General features: G+C 41.9%; 1 protein-coding gene across 1 annotated transcript in view; it reads right to left on the reverse strand.

Moving 5' to 3' along the window:
- Positions 1-19,114, reverse strand: part of DMRT1 (doublesex and mab-3 related transcription factor 1) — a 102,433-nt gene that overhangs the window by 29,274 nt on the left and 54,045 nt on the right. The window contains exon 5 of the mRNA XM_029054851.2: positions 10,830-10,974. Coding sequence (XP_028910684.1) covers positions 10,830-10,974 — 145 coding nt within the window. The remainder of the gene's footprint in view (positions 1-10,829; positions 10,975-19,114) is intronic.

A 19,114-nucleotide genomic window follows, 5' to 3' on the forward strand; every position in this document is an offset into this window, starting at 1 on the left:
CTACCAATGCTGTTATACTGTATTCTCCCAAGTGCTTAGTACAGTTCTCTACACATAGTAAGTGCTCAATAAATATTATTGACTGACTGATTAATAACTGCACATTAATATTACTGTATGAGAGAGTGGGCAGACTGGAATAGAGTGACTTGGGTTTTGGAGGCCACTGAATCAACACTCTATACCCTACCAACCATTCAAGACATTGAGAAACCAGTTAAAAATTCTATCCTGAGTTTGTTATATCTATCACTGTAAAAGTGCAATTTCTTAAACTATTAAACTCAGTAGTAGGAAAAACTAAAGACTTAGGGAAAATACATCTATCCTGGGATATGCCCCACCTCTGAGCACAAAGCCATACCAGATTAAGTTTCCCAACCTGTGGGCCCTGAGAGTATGACTACAAGAAACCTAGAGGATGTTTGCATCCCATTTTCAAATGTGGCTGGACTCCTTGTACTCTCCATCCTGGCCTTCACCTCAGGATCAGAAATGAGACTCAGGAATCCTCTTGAGTCCATCCCAGCACAGGCAGGAGTTGGGCAAAAAAATAGCTCCCATCCTGCCTAGAGATGGGGGGGAGGCTGAGGGGGGAGGGAGTAAGGGGGCTTCAGGGAGCTAAGTGATGCATGGTTCCTGCTTGTTTTGTCTCTGTGGTGGGGCTTGGAGGGTTTCAGGAGGGCTGGGAAGAGTGCATTCCAGGAGCCTGGGTGCACAGATATGAGAGGAGAGAGGTGGTAAGACATGGAGAGACAGGAAAGACTGGGAGAGTTGGAAGACAAGGACAAACTGAAGGGAAGGACATATTTAGAAAAGTAGAAGGATAAGGGAAGAGAAAGTTGGGGGAAATGATGAGAACAGAGACATTAAGATTAGGAGGGAAAGAAAGTGGACAATGGCAATCAAAGATATTCACTGAATGCCTACTGGGTGCAGAGCACTGTACTAACTACTTGGGAGAGAAGAGTGGACCTTGGGAGTTCACAGTCTAGCAGGGGAAATGGACACTGGAATAACTTAATTTAGATAGGAGTAGGACACAAAGAGGGATACAGACATGAATTAGTGATTAAGCAATATGGTATATAAGATGTACTTCAAACATGTACATAAGATATATACATATGACTTCACAAGTGTCAGGTGACACAAAAGTACTGAGATGACAATTGGAAAGCTATAATCTGGGGAGGGACAGAAGAACACAGAATGAATAAGGAGAAAACACAAGACAAGGGAAGGATACAAGCAGAGTTGGAGAAATACAAAAACCTTACGACTGCTTCAAGGCTATCAGTTAGATATCACAAGCACATAAGACAAGTTACAAAGAACTAGGGAAAAAGTGAGAAAACGCAGTCTTGTAACAGTTTTACTCTATTTTATCTTAAAGGAAGGAACCCTAAATTGTCTGGGAAAGACTTTGGGAAGGAGAAACCCAATTTCAAGTTGGAGTTATTCAATGTACAGAGTGTCAAGATCATAAGATAGTTCTTTGGAACATTCAACTGAGAATTGAAACTACATATTAAACATACCTTAGAGACTCCTATTATCTCTAAATTTTACATTTTTACAGGGCTCATTTAAAAAAATCAGCCTTTAAGACTGATTAAATAAACTGACTAAATAAACCTGATCATTCAATACATTCAGTGTGTGCTTCATTTTGAAGATTTCAGCCAAAATACCATACAATCTCCTTCTGAAAGCAACATCTTTCAAGCTGCCTAATGTAGAACCAGGATTTTGATACCTGCTAAAAAATTAATGAATAAGTGACAGCCAAATGCAGGAACCACTGTTATCTTCCCCTCAGCAAGTCATGGCTATAAACCATGAAGTGACTTTAACTATCATGCAGGATTTCTTCAAAGATGAATACACTACACTGTAATCTCAAAGAAGCAATCACTCTATTGCATCAACAAATCAATAAATTGCCTCTTTGCATAGATTTTACTAGTTCAGAAACAAAACAAACCAAAAGCCTTCCACGTAATATTAATCTACTTTATCACTGTCTTGCCAACACATTTCTAAAGATCTTTTTTAAGCCAATTTGAATTGACTACAGCTTGGAAGGCCCCTAATATATGGTCACCATCCGAAACAACTAAAACACATTTAAATGTGATGTAAGCGTGTACAGTATACATTGAGGGTATATGTATAAAAGGAAGAGAAATATATACTGATATTTATATATATATTTATATATAAAGCTAACTTTCAATGTTCAAAAAACAAAAGCTATCCCCATATAACAGCCAAATTCCTACATAACTCAACTTGGACATCTCATCTGGTGTGAACTGCACTCATTCCTAGTGTAAACCCCACCGCGCTCTGCAATGATATACTGTAATGTCACATCGCAATCTGGATTTACTATAAAGGGCTGCTGACGAGTTTCAGAGCAGTAAACATTGCAGCGAGGTGTATTTCACACTGAGCTGGTTTTTATGAAGAACACTTCACCGCCCAGCCACGGCACCTAGATGATGAATGGTGAAAGATGCATGACAAGCTTCATCATTGTTTGTAAATCTTAACTGTTCCTGCTCACTAACTCTGGAGGCAATTTTCAAAGACAGCGGCCGACAGAAGGACAGCACAGCTTTCCTGAAGGTTATTCAACTTATACTTGGCCTAAGCTATGCCTGTGAGGAGCAGTGCTGGGGAAGTAAACTCACCCGTTACTCTGAAATGAAAATTGCTGTCCACCTGGGTTCAGTGACATCTAAATTGAGGGAAGCCTCAGGCAGTGGACATTTCCACCCTCAGTAGCCATGTACAATACACGAAGATACACAGATATTAGTTGTTCAAGCAAGTCAAGTAAAATATTCCTCAAACAAGTATCAGAAAGAGCAGAATCTGAAAGCATGATAGAAACCCAGTGGTGTGGAACGGAACAGAGTGTCTGGAGCCTAACAAAAACTTAGAACAGGAAAACTCAGGGAAATATTCAAGAAACACTTTGGGTATTATTTGAAAAGTAGTAAGCTCACGAAATGTGGAAATCCCTGTTTCTTGACGATTCACTCATCCACAGGAAGAAACGCTTGTTATTACAGTCTTTCCCTTGAGTCAGAGGTCCAAGTTTCAAGGCTTAAATCTTTCCACAAAACAGCCAGAAGCAAAATTCCTCTAGCCCACCACAGCCTTATACTGAGACACCTAAAAAAAGTTAATCCTGCTCTCATTTTCCAAATTAAAGTAAGGAAAGTCTCATGAGAAAACAAAATGCCAAATAACCACATTTCAAAGCAACAACTTTTCCATTTCCTGCTGCCAAGGTAAACAAGATCAAGCAAAAATGTCCTAAAACCTTGGATATTTTGTGTGTGAGTGTATGTGCACAGATACAACTACAATCTATAATGAAAATTATAATACCTGGGTAAGGGACAAGCCCTTATAGCTGGTAGTGAGACCCAAAATTAGTGAGAGGGGAACAAGTGCACTTTCTTCATGATTATGCCTTGCATAGACTGAAAGAACCAGTGTGCAAAATTATGCTCTCCTTGTCTGATGATTTTGCTCCCTTGAGTTTCCTCCAGGCCACACTAACACACTTGTAACACCCTACCCCTCCCAGTTCACCAAGCTCTCTCCTTTTCATTAAATAATGTTTGAAATCCAAATGGACATAATGGGATTTGCCTCATCTCCTCTGCTGATGCAAAAAACAAAAATATCTTGCACTTGAACTTCCCCACCTAAAACACGCCTGCTAATGTGTGTACATGTGAGAAGCAGCATGGCTTAGTGGATAGAGCAAGGGCCGGGGATTCAGAAGGACATGGGTTCTAATCCCGGCTCTGCCATGTGTCTGCTGTGTGACCTTGGGCAAGTCACTTAATTTCTCTGGGCCTTAGTTACCTCATCTGTAAAATGGGGAGTAAGAGTGTGAGTCCCATGGGACACAGGGATTGTGTCCAACCTGAGTAACTTGAACTGATCAACTGATCAAAAATAAATGAGCTCTGTTAAGATGCTTTTTCAGAGCAATCGTGGTAGTAAATAGCATATATATATATAAAATGCAGTTTTGCATTCCATTTAGAACACATTACATACACATACCATGCTACCCTTCTTTGGAACAGGCACGACACTTGAGAATGAATAAAATTATCCTTTCACAGAAACGGGACAGCTGAACATGGTAATAAGGAAAATGATCCGCAGGGTGGAGTAATGGAAAAGTGACAGCATGGAGAATTTCACTTTGTCACAGAGCAAGTTGGACATCTTTTTCCATCATATCAGATCCTGACTTAAACACCCTGCCCTGCCGATCAAACTTGCCCTCCTTCTACCTCCAAATACCCACCCCTTCCCATAGCTTTTCAAAATCTCCTTCCCTCCATGGCCCCCTTGTAACCCACCCCATGCCCAATCAATGATATTTATTGAAGGCCTACTGTGTGCAAAGCACTGCACTAAGCACTTGGCAGAGAGAGTACAATAAAGGAGTTTATAATTTAGTAGACATGTTCCCAAACCCAACTCCCCAGCCTCCACAGTCTCAGTCCCCCCCCCCACCACAAATCTGCCCCCTCCCCTGCATATATAACCAGATCATTCCTACCCCCCCGCCACAAATCTGGCCCCTCCCCTGCATATATAACCAGATCAGTCTCCTTTATAAAATTTTAAACTGGCTCCTTTGCCACTGAGCCTTGCACAGCCCCCAACTCAAGCCAAGAGCTGTCGCCACCAGTACCAGGTCCCAGCTGGGACAGATAATCAGATAGCTATGTCCCGAGACCCCCACTGCCTAAGCCATCAACTGCCGGGAAGAGGATCAATCTGATTAGGCCATGTTTTTTAATGCTGTCTTATCTTCTCCAAATTCCTTCCAGCACAAACCTCTGTCCCTACACTAGCTGCCTGTCAACTTTCACCACCATGGAAGCCAGGTGACCCTCTAGCCCAGAGGTACTTCCAGTTGATGAGTGATCTGTGAACTGTACACAGGGATGGTGCCGGCCCCTTCCAAGCTGCCGGGCTGCAGGGAGACAGGGAGGGGGGAGGTGGCCTAGCAGGATTTTGCCGCTCCTGGATGTAGCCTTGAAGCCCCGCTTCTCTACTTGGAACAGAGGGATGGCAGAGGAGGGCAGCACCGAAAGAAGAGAATGTCTTAGACTCTGCTCCTCCCATCCAGCCCCATCTGGGCCCACCTCCCCCACAAAGCCCCAACCAAAGTGAAGAAACTGGGCTTCCAGTACTTATTTGGTAAGTGGTGCAGGGTAGAAGGGGGGCAAGAAGAGAGAATTGATTTCCCTGCAGTTGACTGAAAGCTAACGTTGGAAGTGGACTTAAAGGTTCTGAGCTACCATCAGCAGTTAGTGCATGATGGAGATCCAGATTTTATGTAATATGGTCATTTGAAACTCAGGGTTCATCTGTATATGTGTGGTTGTATTTGGATTTTCATTTGTGTATTAAATTACTTAGTTGGCTGTTTTGTCCTGGCATCATTGAACTGCTTTGTGTTACATCACCTCCCTCTAGACTGGAAGCTCCTTGTCGGCAAGGAACATACAAACTCGGTTGTATTGTACTCTCTCAAGCTCTGCATACAATAAGCACTCAAATTCCACTGACTGATTGATCCTCCTAAGCCCACTTTTTGTACTACGTTTTTACCTGTTTTCCCTTTTAGAGTGTAAGCTCCTTGAGGGCAAGGAATGTGTGTCTTATTTTTGATGTTTTCCCAAGTGCTTAGTATAATGCTTCATGCTCAGTAGGCACTCAATAAATAACACTGATTATATAGCTACATTAAAGAATTTCTCTTTAGAAAGAGGTTCTGCTATAAGATCGCTGACTTTAACTTCATTAGAAGCAAGTATGACATGTTGGCCCTCCTAGATGTACCTGGTAATTGAGTAAAACCCACCCCTCCCCCACCCCCGGCCTCTTCTGCTCTGCCTCTAGCAGAGCTATTTAAATTATTTCTCCATTTGTCTGAGGCTCCCATGTACCTGTCTCCTACTCTAGGTCCACTGAGCTAATGCCATAAATGCACACTAAAGGTCTGCAGTGCTGCACTGTTGTCCGACCTGGTCTATGGCTGTGAAACCTAAACTCCCAAGATACCACAGTTCCATTAGTGCCACAGGCTAATCTCAACATTAAATGGCAAGAGACAATCACAAAAGCAAAGTCTTAAAATGAAGTAATTCTCCTAGCATCTAAGTTTTGCTCACTTCAATCAATCAACCATTAGTATTTACTGAGCCCCTCCTGTGTGCAGAACACTGCACCAAGCACTTGGGAGAGCACAAAAGAACAGAGTTTGGAAGACACGACCCCTGAAACCAAGGAGTCCCACAGTCCAGAGGGGGAGACAGACACCAAAACAAACACAGAGAGGGGAAATGGCAGGACACAAGGGGACGTACACACGCTCTGTGGTGCTGAGGGAGGGATGACTATCAAGTGCTTAAAGGGGTACAGATCCAAGTGCATAACAATAATAATAATAATAATGATGATAATAATTGTGGCATTTGTTAAGTGCCAGGCACTGTTCTAAGCACTAAAGTAGATACAAGATAATTGGGTTGGACACAGTAGGGAGAGTGTTTTGTTGTCTGTCTCCCCCTTCTAGACTGTGAGCCCAGTGCTAGGTAGGGATTGTCTCTATCTGTTGCCGAATTGTACTTTCCAACTGCTTAACACAGTAAGTGCTCAATAAATTTGATTGAATGAATGAATGAAGGAGGAAGGAAATGAAGGCTTAGTCAAGGAAGGCTTCTTGAGGGAGAAGTAATTTTAGGAGGGCACTGAAGGTGAGGAGATTGATGGTCTGTCAGATATGAAGGGGAAAGGAGTTTCAGGCCAAAGGAAGATGTGGGCACAGGGCTGGTGGTGAATTAGACAAGATCAAGGTACGCTGAGTAGGTTGATGTTAGAGTGAAGTGTGAGGGCTCAGTTGTAAAAGGAGATGAGTGAGGTAAAGTAGGAGGGAGAGAGTTGACTAAGTGCCTTAAAGCTGAGGGTAAGGAGCTTTTGTTTGATGTGGAGGTGGATAGGCAACCATTGGAGGTTTGTGAGGAGTGGGGAGACAGGGAGTGAACTTTTTTTTTAGGAAAATGATACAAGCAGCAGAGTGAAGTATATGAACTCAGTAGGGAGAATCTGGAGGCACGGAGGTCAGTGAGGAGGCTGGTGCAGTAGTTAAGGGGGGATATAAGAGCTTAGTTAAGTGTGGTAAGTATAAGTATGGAGAGGAGAGGATTCTAGAGATACTGCAAGTTGTGTGCAGTTTGGATGGAGAGGAAAGGATGGAGTCTAGAGATACTGTGATGGTAGAACCAAATGGATAACAGAACAACTGCTGCTTAATGAGCTGACACTAAGAGGACAGAAGAAATGTTTTGAGGACTTAGTAAAACAAAGCCTAAGACAAGACAGCATCTCCACTGCAAAGTAAGGAGTCAATTGTCACAGACAGACCAGCCTAGCACACTGCAATCAAAAAGAGGCAGCACTCTGAACAGAACCTTGGAAAGAATGGGGAAACATGGAGATACAAGTGCACACAACTCCAGGTGCTGCAAATAACAAACATGCCAACACAAAGTGACAGTCTACTGCAGTCAGGACACTGGTGTTTTCAGCAACACTCGCCGCCACAGGCAGATTTCACTGCCAGTGGTATTTTCTCCTAATATGAAAGACAATGTAATAAACACACAGACACATACGTAAACACACACAGACCTACTATATATAGGTATGCCCTAGCCCAACAAGATTTAGGCTGTAATAAGTATGCAATGGGCAGTTGCTTAAATGTTTTTCACTTGAAGATTACTAATTGAAAGACCCTGCAGATTTTCTATCTTCTGAATGTACTGACAGCAAAAGATAAAGTCTTCAGAGGCAGAAATTCTGCTCACCAGTTCTTGATGATTGAAATGAATTAGACAACAATATCAATGTGCAAAATGGCTGAAAAACCAGGCCATGGACAAAACAATATAGTACTTAACACATTGGAGAAACCACTGTTCAATTTGGAGTTTTAAAAAATGAAGAGCAAGATGAAAAATATATGAAAATATGTACTTAAAGTGGAATGCAGGGATAGAGCTTTTATTTCCCTATAAAGGGAACTCAATTAGAAATACCAATTGTTTAGGTGAATATCAGTCACATAACTGAGCTGGGATCTAGGAATTTTTTTTTAAATGGAAGCAATTGATGATGTGATTAGCTAAACTCACTGAACCCAAGAGGGTCATTAGTGAATGGGATAGGGGTGATGAATGTGAGAAGAAATGCTATCTACAAGCAACAAATGCTCACCCACAGGAGAGAGAGCAGAACAACACAGACTTTGTTAAGGCAGGGGAGACACCAACAAGACGAAAGGGAAATGGGAAAAAAAACTTCATCTCCAAGAACAATCTAAATGATTATAGAAAAGAAATAGTGATAATTATGGGAGAAGGGTGGGTGGAAGCAGAAGCAAGAACTATTCAGGGAATAATTCTCCACCTGAAACAGGCACATACTCTCTTCAAATGGAGAACACACAGGATATGGATTTTTCAATTTTAAAAAGAGAATTCAGGTGGAAAGTACTGGATTTTAATTTTGATGAAAAATTAATGAAAAATTAGGTATTCAATTCAAAAACTGGGGTGATAAATGTTAAATTTGCTTTTGATGATTCACACACAGGAACATTAGCATGGTGTGTACTTCATTCGTAATATTACTTGTTTGGGTCTACCCTTTAGCCACTTTGATACTCAACCCCCAGCACTTAAGTTTGTATCCTTATACTCTACCACTTCCCCTACTTGTAATTTATTTTAATGTCTGTCTTCCCATCTAGACTCTAAGCTCCTTGCAGGAAGGGAACTTGTCTACCAACTCTATTGTATAGTACTCCCCTCAGCACTTAGTTCAGTTCTCTGTACACAGTAAGAACTCAATAAATTCCATTGATTGATTGGTTCATTCACAGTTCACAAATTACTCATATGGTTAAATTAATGTTTGACAGCTTAGCTACCTGTTGACAAAAATACTAATATCAAGGCAGCCTTGATTAATTATGGCATCAGATTCCAGTATCATTACAAAATTTAATAGACAAACTTTAGTTTTAAGATGACTTCTATACTTGGTGGGCAAAAAGAAAGACGAAATACAAGAGAAACAAGATATATAAGAGAATACAAGAGAAAATACACTGACTTAAGGAATCTAGACTGTAAGCTCATTGTGGCCGAGGAATGTGTCTGTTTATTGCTATTCTGAACTCTCCCAAGCGCTTTAATACAGTGCTCTGCACACAGTAAGTGCTCAATAAATATGATTGAATGAATGAATGAATGAATGAATGAATGAGTTACCCATGGAAACTTCACTCTTTTAGAATGGGGAGAAGGGAAATTCTCTAGAAAATATACTGTATCTTTGATGCATTTAAACATGACAACCTTCTAGATACTGCATTTCAAAATAGGAATTGTTTCTATTAACAATTAATCCTTTAAATCACCTTAAATCAATGGTGGAAGAATTAGGATGAAGTTGTAAATTTACTTAAATTTACTTTGGCAGCAAACAATATTTTTTTAGATTTCTTGGTTTACTGCTTATTTTTAAAGGAGTTAGGGGTAGAAATCAGGTTAAATTGAATAAAAGCTGAAAAATTCATACCCTATAAATAAATCCTTCCTATTCCTTTTTGCTAACTACTATGTACAAAGGACTATACTAAGCATTGGGGTAGACACAAGATAATCAAGTCGGACACAGTCCCTGTCCCACTTGGGGTTTCTGGTCTGTGTAGGAGGGATGATGTGTAGGAGGGATGATGGGCACTGAATCACCATTATATAGATGAGGAAATTGACACACAGGGAAGTTAGTGACTTGCTCAAGGACAGACAGCAAGCAAGAGGCGGAGTTGGGATTAGGACCCAGTTCCTTTGACTCCCAGGCCCAGGCTCTTTCCCCTAGGCCACACTGCTTCCACCATTGCTCCTTGTCCCCATTCTTGTCCAAACTGCTTGAGTGAGTTGTATATACCTGTTACCTTCCCTTCCTCTCCTCTAATTCCCTCCCAACTCCCTCACTGATTCCCAAGCCTATTGTCCCTGCAAACTATTTCAGTTCTTAACTCCTTCCTTTAACCTCCAGTGCCCATCTCTCATCTCTGATGACTATGCCACTTTGTCAACCAAACCAAAACTTTCAGGTGGGAGTTTCTCAATCTCTCCCCCTAACTTCCTCAGCTCTCTCCCACACCAAAAGCCACTCTCTCACCCTTCCCAGTTCTTTCTCAAGAGGGCGTCTTTGCTTCAGTGGGGATAGACATAAAAGCACTATGGATTCTTACCCAACTGGTACATGGCTATAACTCCGGTGAGAGACATTCTTCATCTTCTAATGCATACAGTAGTTAAAAGTTGGGGAGACTTTGCTAGAGGGCCACTTACCCCATTTCATCCCTCTTCTGTGGGCAGCCCTTCTGCTGACTTTCTTGAGAAGGTTAGCAGGGAGAAGAGTGTGTTAAAAGCTGCAAATGGTGGCTCTGGAGCAGAGCAGAGCCTGCAGTCAGCATCCCATCACCCTCGAGCCACGGTACCCCCACCATGAACAGAGAAAAGCAATGAGGACTACAATATTACAAGGGCTGGTGACTGCATTCACCACGGGCTCAGCATTAATTAGCAGTTGCCATGGATGGCAGCACTCTGCGGATTGAAGTGAGTCCCAACATTTGACCTGCAGGTTATATTTAGTGAATGGAATGCCTTCGAGTCTGGTGACTCCACACCTACCACTTGGCTTTGCTTCTGAGAAAGTAGGGGTCTCCTCAAAAGTGAAGATCTGTGAAACACTCTGGCCCAGATAGGAGGTAGTAGGGTAGTAGGAATGCATCCTGTATTGAGAACTCACAGCATGGCGATTCTCAGTGGCCTTCATCTGGTTTAAAAATAAAAAGAAAGAAGCATATTGAAATGGAATTACAATTTTAAGTCATTATTTCTAAAATGAAAAAATACTGAATATAAAGTTACCAAATCACATTTATCCTCACAGATTAAATTGTTTCAGGCAGGTGCGATTGTAAATAATCATGTCATTGCCACCTTTTCCCCAGGCAAGTCTCTCTCTCTCTCAATCTTTTCTTACAATATTTTGTTCTCTTTACTCATCACACCCTTCCTTGGCTCTCAACCCCCTCCTCTGTCCTGACTAGGCCCATTCTCCTTCAATCCTTTAAACTTTAGTCCCTATGACTTCCCTAGCCTCTTCCTCTCTTGACTCTCTGCAACCTCAAACCTGCCCCATGTTTTTTTCATTAAAAAAAACTGTAATAAAAAAGCCACTCCATCCCCTCCTTACCACACCAGTGTCTTGTAGCCTGAACTACTTGAGATCACCAAATCCTTGTGGGGCGCAGATAGAACCAAGGCAGAGTAAGGGAGGAGGGGGAGTGGCAGAGGTCAGGGCCCTCAGACCTCCTCCCTTGATGGTCCCATCCTTCTTGCCCCAAAGGTTTGGGGGTTCCTGGAAGTGTGGGCTCCAAGAGAACTGCATGACAGGGAAGGGGTGGCCCCAGCAGCATAGGGACCAAAGAAAATATGTTCAGGGCAGGTTTGGTGGGGCACAGCAAGGACAGGGAAGCTGCAGAGAAGGATGCTGAAAGGACTAAAAGAAAGTAGAGTGAATGATAGAAGAGCAGGGCATGTAAAGAAAATCTGGCCAGGACAACAGGTGGCAATGTCATGATGCTCTGCATTGGGTGTGTGAGAGACAGCAAGTAAAAGAGGCCCCTCTGATGCCGACCCTCACACCTGTTAATTCTTGGGGTCTGACTCCTCAGACACACACAGGACTGCATCACAATAGATCGGAGCATGCATTTACAACATAAGTCTCAAATGCAGCTTTTTCTAATTTGCCTTTTGGAAATATATTTCATTTTGGCTGAAAAAGATAACTATTTTGCTATATTATCAGAATCTTAGACATCTTCTCAGCCTCTTCCCATATATTAAAGCATATTTTTCTTACAATTGTGTTGGTGATTGACGATAGAAATAATATGGTCAAGAACCCCCCCACAAACTAAATTAACAATTACACAAGATCGTGGAGAAAAAGGGAGGAGGGAATCCCTACTTCCTAGTAGACACAATGACGAATTGTGAAATCATGTAATGATAAACCCTTGTCAAGCATATTAGATGCTTCTTTCATTTATAATGGCCTCTAGCTTTCTGAAGGCCACATGAAAAGTTATCTTTCACAAATAAAGATGATGATCTTGATGGGAAATGATTCCCCTGAGTGTGAATAGCTGAAACGGCCAATTTGGGGCCCACATTCTCAACCACACTATATCTACACAAAGATTGTCCTTTGCTGTGTTGCAACAATACTTTTCCATTCTTATTGATTCCCATGCTCATTGTTCATGCCAGCTGTTTGAGACTTTTAACTTCCTCCTCAAATCCCATCCCCCATCTCTTGTCCCTAACAACCTTGCTACCTATTTAATTGATGAAATTGAAACTATCAGGCATGATCTCCCTAAAAGCTCCCCTGCACCTCTTTAGCCCCACCCTCCTTCTGCCCCGCTTGGACTCTCCCATCCTTCTCAGTGACATTGCAAGAGATATTCTCTCAAAATCTACCCACCCTGCATTTGCACCTCAACTCCATTCCCTCGCATCTTATTAAAACTTGCCCCCTCCCTTCTTTACTCCCTGACCACCATCTCCAACTGTTCACTCTCCCCAACAGCCTCTTCCCCACTGCTTTCAAAAACATCCAAACAAGACTGACACTGGAATAGGGGAACGAGGGAATTGAGTTTAGTGGAGAGGATGGAGTTGGGAGCATGGATTTGTGCATCAAGAGGGTATCCCACCTCGATTACCAATTATCACATTCAGATTTTTCACCTTTCTTCTCAAATAGTTCATCAATGTACTATCTTTGAGACTTTGTGGCATCTCATTAATGAAGGAACGTGGAAAAGAGCACGGGTCTAGGAGTCAGAGGACCTGGGTTCTAATCCTGCTCTGCCACTTGCCTGCTGTGTGATCTTGGGCCAGTCATTTAACCTCTCTGTACCCCAGTTTCCTCAACTGTAAAATAGGGATCCAATATCTGCTCTCCCTCCTTCTTAGACTGTGAGCCCCTTGGGGGACATGGGCTGGGTCCAATCTGAATAGCTTGCATCTACCCCCAGCACTTAGTTCAGTGCCTGCCACACACTAAGTGCTTAACAAATAAGCAAATAATTTCCCATCCCTCTAGACAGCACTATCAACCTGCCTGTCTCACAACCCTGTAACTTTGGCATTATCTTCATCTCATCTGTCATTCAACCCACATATTCAATCTGTCACCAAATCCTGTGGGCTCAACCTTCACGACATTGCTAAAACCCACCAATTCCTCTCCATCCAAACTGCTACCACGTTAATCCAAGCACTTATCCTATCCCACTTTGATTTATGCATCACTCTCCTTCCTGCCTCCTCTGCCTCCTGCCTCTCCCCACTCCAGTCCATACTTCACTCTGCTGCCCGGATGATTTTTCTACAAAAACATTCAGTCCATGCTTCCTCAATCCTCAAGAACCTCCAGTGGTTGCCCATCCCCATCCTCATCATATTGAAACTCCTTGCCAGAGGCTTTGAAGCACTCAGTCACTTAGCCCTCTCCTTCTTTACCTCCCTGATTTCCAACTATAACCTGGCCCGCACATTTCGCTCCTCTAAAGCCAACCTACTCATTGTACCTTGATCTCACCTATCTCGACACTGACTTCTCACCCACATCCTGCCTCTGGCCTAGAATGCCCTCCCTCTTTGTATCTGACAGAGGATCACTCTCCCCACCTTCAAAGCCTTATTGAAGGCACAGCTCCTCCAAGAGGCCTCCTCCGACTAGGCCCTCATTTCCTCTTCTCCCACTCCCTTCTGCGTCACCCTTGCACTTGAATTTGCACCCTTTATTCACTCCTCTCTCAGCCCCCCCAGAACCTATATAAATATCCATAATCTTTTTTTTAATATTAATGTCTGTCTCCTGCTCCGGGCTGTAAACTCCCGGTGGGCAGGAAATGTGTCTACCACCTGTGTCATACTGTACTCTCCCAAGCGCTTAGTACAGTGCTCTGCACACAGTAAGTGCTCATAAATACAACTGACTGATTGATATACCGTTACAAAAACAAACAAAGCATACAGACTTCATGATTGGGCCCAGTGAGCGTTAAGCTCCTTATGGGCAGGGAACGTATATGCTAATTCTGTTGTATGGTACTCTCCCAAGTGCTTAGTAATAATAATGTTGGTATTTGTTAAGCGCTTACTATGTGCAGAGCACTGTTCTAAGCGCTGGGGTAGACACAGGGGAATCAGGTTGTCCCACGTGGGGCTCACAGTCTTAATCCCCATTTTACAGATGAGGGAACTGAGGCACAGAGAAGTTAAGTGACTTGCCCACAGTCACACAGCTGACAAGTACAGTGCTCTGCACATGGTAAGAGCTCAATAAATATGATTGATTGACCAAGTGTGGAGGTGTAAAGACCAAACTGCATTGTGATACATGGCATCAAAAGTAAAGTGCCCCTCCCTTCTGCTGGGGTCAGCAGGAAAGTGCCTAATACTCATCTGGTTCCACCCTGTGGCTTTTAGTTAGTGCGACCCCTAGTGGGTTGGCAACTTTATTGTCTTGCACCCAGGACTAATGGCTATTTTTCAGAAGTCTTCTGATCTTTCCCTTGGAAGAAAACAAGTAGCATTTGGAATCTGGAGAACAGATGGGGTTAAGAAAGGCTTGAAGGACCACTTTCCCAGTCAGGCTTTTATGAAGCCTCTTTTTAGAAAGTTTAGAGTCTGCCTCTCTGTCATTCTAGACTTGCCATATTTTCTGTGAACATCAGAAGTAGACATCTTAAAATTTCCAGGCTTTAGCTGGATTAAACAAAAGGACTCTGTAAAGGCTAGTAAAATCTAAATACTGCCAATTTGGCCCAGTAAATTAGAGAATTTCCAGGAGAAAAAACCAAAAGGAGCTTCAAAACCAGAGGCAACTGATTGCTTAAATTTAATGCTACTTAGTTTCTTTACCTACTTATTTGGGAAGCAACTTGAAACAATTTGGAAATGGGTGGGTGGAAAAAACGTATTCTGTTTACCTGAAAATCTATATTTAAAAGTAGCTGCATGGTATGATTAATATTCTATTTAAGTTTTGAATATGCCTGAACTATTCTAAACCCTCTGTAGAAAAAAATGAAAATGCAGAAAAATTAATAAAGTCACAAAAAAAATTAGGTCTAGTATTTAAGAGGCTAAATTCAGGAATGTCTATAAACAGGAATGAGAGCGATTAGAGAACTCTGAGCTCTAATGCTATTTAAACACAGATGTTCACTTTCTTTAATAAAGTCTCCTGGGTCTATGATCCACATGACATCTGGCCTAAGAGGGCAACGGATAATATACAGTTAAGGTTTTAAATTAATCTCTAATCTGTACATTACCTGCATGTAATTATCCGCTCCTCAAGCCACAGCTCTTTACTGACTTTACTTTTTCTTTTTTTGTCACCTTGCTGATTTCTAGTACAGCCCGGCCCATACACTTTGCTCCTCTAATGCCAACCTACTCACTGTACCATGATCTCGCCTCACTGCTGACCTTTTGCCCACATCCTCCCTCTGGTGTGGAACTCCCTCTCCACTCATATCCAACAGACCCTCCCTCTCCCCAATTTCAAAGCTTTACTAAGATCACATCTCCACCAAGAGGCCTTCCCTGACTTCATTTCTTCTATTTGCCCTCTAGGCTATGTCATCTACACAGCAGCGTGGCTCAGTGGAAAGAGCACGGGCTTTGGAGTCAGGGCTCATGAGTTCGAATCCCAGCTCTGCTACTTGTCAGCTGTGTGACTGTGGGCAAGTCACTTAACTTCTCTGTGCTTCAGTTCCCTCGTCTGTAAAATGGGGATTAAGACTGTGAGCCCCACGTGGGACAACCTGATTCCCGTGTGTCTACCCCAGCGCTTAGAACAGTGCTCGGCACATAGTAAGCGCTTAATAAATACCAACATTATTATTATTATTATCATTAGTAAGCGCTTAACAAATACCAACATTATTATTATTATTTCACAGCTGGATCCACACCACTTAAGCACTTGATAATCAGCCCACCCACAGCCCCACAGCACTTATGTATGTATCCTAACAGTAATTTATTTTAATACCTGTCTCCTCCTCTAGACTGTAAGCTCCTTGGGGGCAGGGAGCATGACCTCTCTCCCAAGCACTCAGTACGGTGAGCCCAGCGCACAGTAAGCACTCAATAAATCCCATCGATTGACTGATTATTTATCCTTGTCCCTTATGCTGTTTTACTGTTTTAGTGTTTCATTGCTCCTGATGTGCCTGTCTCCAGTCCTCCCCACTCCATCCATATTTATTGATGGTGATGCCCTCGAAGGACAAGGTCAGTGTCTAATTCCCAGCCGTATACTTTTTCGCAGTGGTACACTGCTCTGTACACAGTATCTGCTTAATAAATACTATTACTTTTACGTAGGAAGCTAGGGATGAACATATCAGCAGATAGTTAACTCTACTACTGCTCCCTTACTGCTGGGAGCCCCTTTGGGACAAGGGATTGTGTCCAACCTGATTTGCATGAATCCACTCTGGTGCTTAGTACAGTGCTTGGCACATAGTAAGCGCTTAACAAATACTATTATTATATATTAATAATAATTCTGCCACATTCTAAATTTAGAAAATGGATCAATATTTTAAGTCCTTTATCCAAACAGCACCACTTTTCAGTCTCCTTTAGGTATTAACAATTTATATCTTTTTTTAAAAAAAGAAGGAAAGTAATTATTTCAATATGAGAACTCATGTCCCTTCTCTTGACCAATTTAGAACAAAGTGGAACTCTTCCATCATGCTGAACAGTTATCTTTGTTTCCCTTCTCTGTAGCATGCTGTTTATTTGTAAATCCCCTTAAATTAAAATAATCAAACAAGTAAAACCTAAAACCCGAGGACCCACTGAATTATATCCACTATTATTATTAGTGTGTGGTAGCTGGCTAGCAAGAGACATGTTTTATAATCTTATTACCCATACCAAATCTATGAACCACAGTATGACCAATAGCTAAGGAGCAAGACTCTCCAAAGAATATGCATTGTATTAACCACTTTAGAAAATCTAAGAGCTTTAAGTTTTGTTTATTAAACTATTTAGAATATACATCATAATAAATCTGAACCATGAGGTTTCCTTTTTATAGATCTTAGCTACCCTATTTTATAGTAACAGTAAAATACCAACAAAGCATAAAAATACTGGGCCAGGCACTGGATTAATAAGGGGGCATGGAATTGAATTCCCCAATATCAATTTTTGGCTTGCTCTAACTCTTTTGAGATGAACATAAGTTCTGCTCTTGTGTCAAACCAAATGTTAATAACATAGGTGAAAGGAGATTTAAGAAGTGCAGGATTGTTATCCAATTGTTTATATAGGTTATCTTAACTGCATAAATACAGCTGACAGACTATGGGAACATTCTTCAGTAAAAGAGATGATTTGCAGTCTGGTGTAAAATTTCAAAGCAGTGCAAAAAATGGGTGGGTAAATTTTGTTATTCCAAAGAAGGTGTAAGGAGGCTTGGAGGCACTGACTTGACCTTTGGTCTTTTTCATTGTAAAGCAACATTTAACATTAATACGGCCCTTTACTATATTGTAATGCTTTTTGAAAATAGCCTCTTAGTAGACCACTTTTTGCTCAGATGTAAATGTTGGGGGTGGCGGGTGGGGCTAACTTTTGTTCCCCTCTTAAGGATTTCTGTAGTTTGTATTATATACCTCTTTTCAAAACCTTCACACAGGGAGGGTGATGGTTGTCAGCTCTGGAGCAAAGTCCCACCCCCTTCTGATCCCGTCTGGCCTGACCCTGCCACATTGCATGGTGCTTCAAAAAGGACCAAGATTTTTAGAATGTGAGCCCCCAGAGGTACAGGCGCTGTGCTGAGTTCCCACCTGTGCATTTTCTCCCAGTGCTCAGTACACTGTTCTGCACACACCAAGTGCTTCATCAATATTACTACTACTTCCACCAAGTGCTGTAAGCATCTCCTCCCAGAATTCCATCCAGTTCTTAGATATTCTGCCCAATATTTTAATATGCTGGGTTGTCAATTGCAACTACATACTGTTTAGAAAATAAAAATCTAATGAATTCTGAATTCTCCTAGTCAGATCCCTCAGGCCACCAAATCACTCAACTTTGCTGTTTGGGAGTAGAAATTAAGCATAGGGAAGTTTCTTTTGTTATTTCCAGTCTCTGAAAGGTAATTCTTAAGGCCAACACCCTGTTTAACAAGTTAATTGATCGGTCTGCTAACAATTCACTATTTCCTTGGTCCTTTGATCCTTTTAAGAAAACTACATAGTGCACAATCTAGCTAAATGACTCATTAGCCTAAAACAGATTATTCCTCTCATTCAGGAAAATGCTTTTATGGTGGTGGCCCACCTCAAATCACTTGGCCCCTGGGTTCGAGCTGTCCTTCCATGTAGAAAATACCGCTGGGGGTTGGGGTGGCCCTGAAAATCGCTCCCTCTCTAATCTCCTACTATCCGCTGGGCTAATCTTAGCTAAATCAATTGGGTTGAACTGGTGGATGTACACTGGGTTTACATCTGTTCCATGTCTCAAAGACAAAAGCTGTAGAATTTTGCTTAACCAAAATCATCCCTTTCTCCATTCAATCTTTTTTTTTTTCTTTTCCCCCACAGCTTGTTCTTACTTTTCATTGAACTGGCAGCAGTCCTCTTTGCTGACACAAAGTAGTGATTGGGGAATACCGTATGAAGGAGGTCGCCACAGAGAGATCAACTACAGGGTACAAATTCAGTAATTCCAGTTAAAATATGTTAGGGTTCAGTTTAGCCAACATGGTTCTTTGTTCCTCTAAGCTGTAAGCTCTTTGCTCTTTGTGGGCAGGGAATGTGTTCGTTATACTGTTAATTCTACTCCCCTAAGTGCTC

The sequence above is a fragment of the Ornithorhynchus anatinus genome, chromosome X5 (genome assembly GCF_004115215.2).
Source record: "Ornithorhynchus anatinus isolate Pmale09 chromosome X5, mOrnAna1.pri.v4, whole genome shotgun sequence".
NCBI classification, from domain to species: domain Eukaryota; kingdom Metazoa; phylum Chordata; class Mammalia; order Monotremata; family Ornithorhynchidae; genus Ornithorhynchus; species Ornithorhynchus anatinus.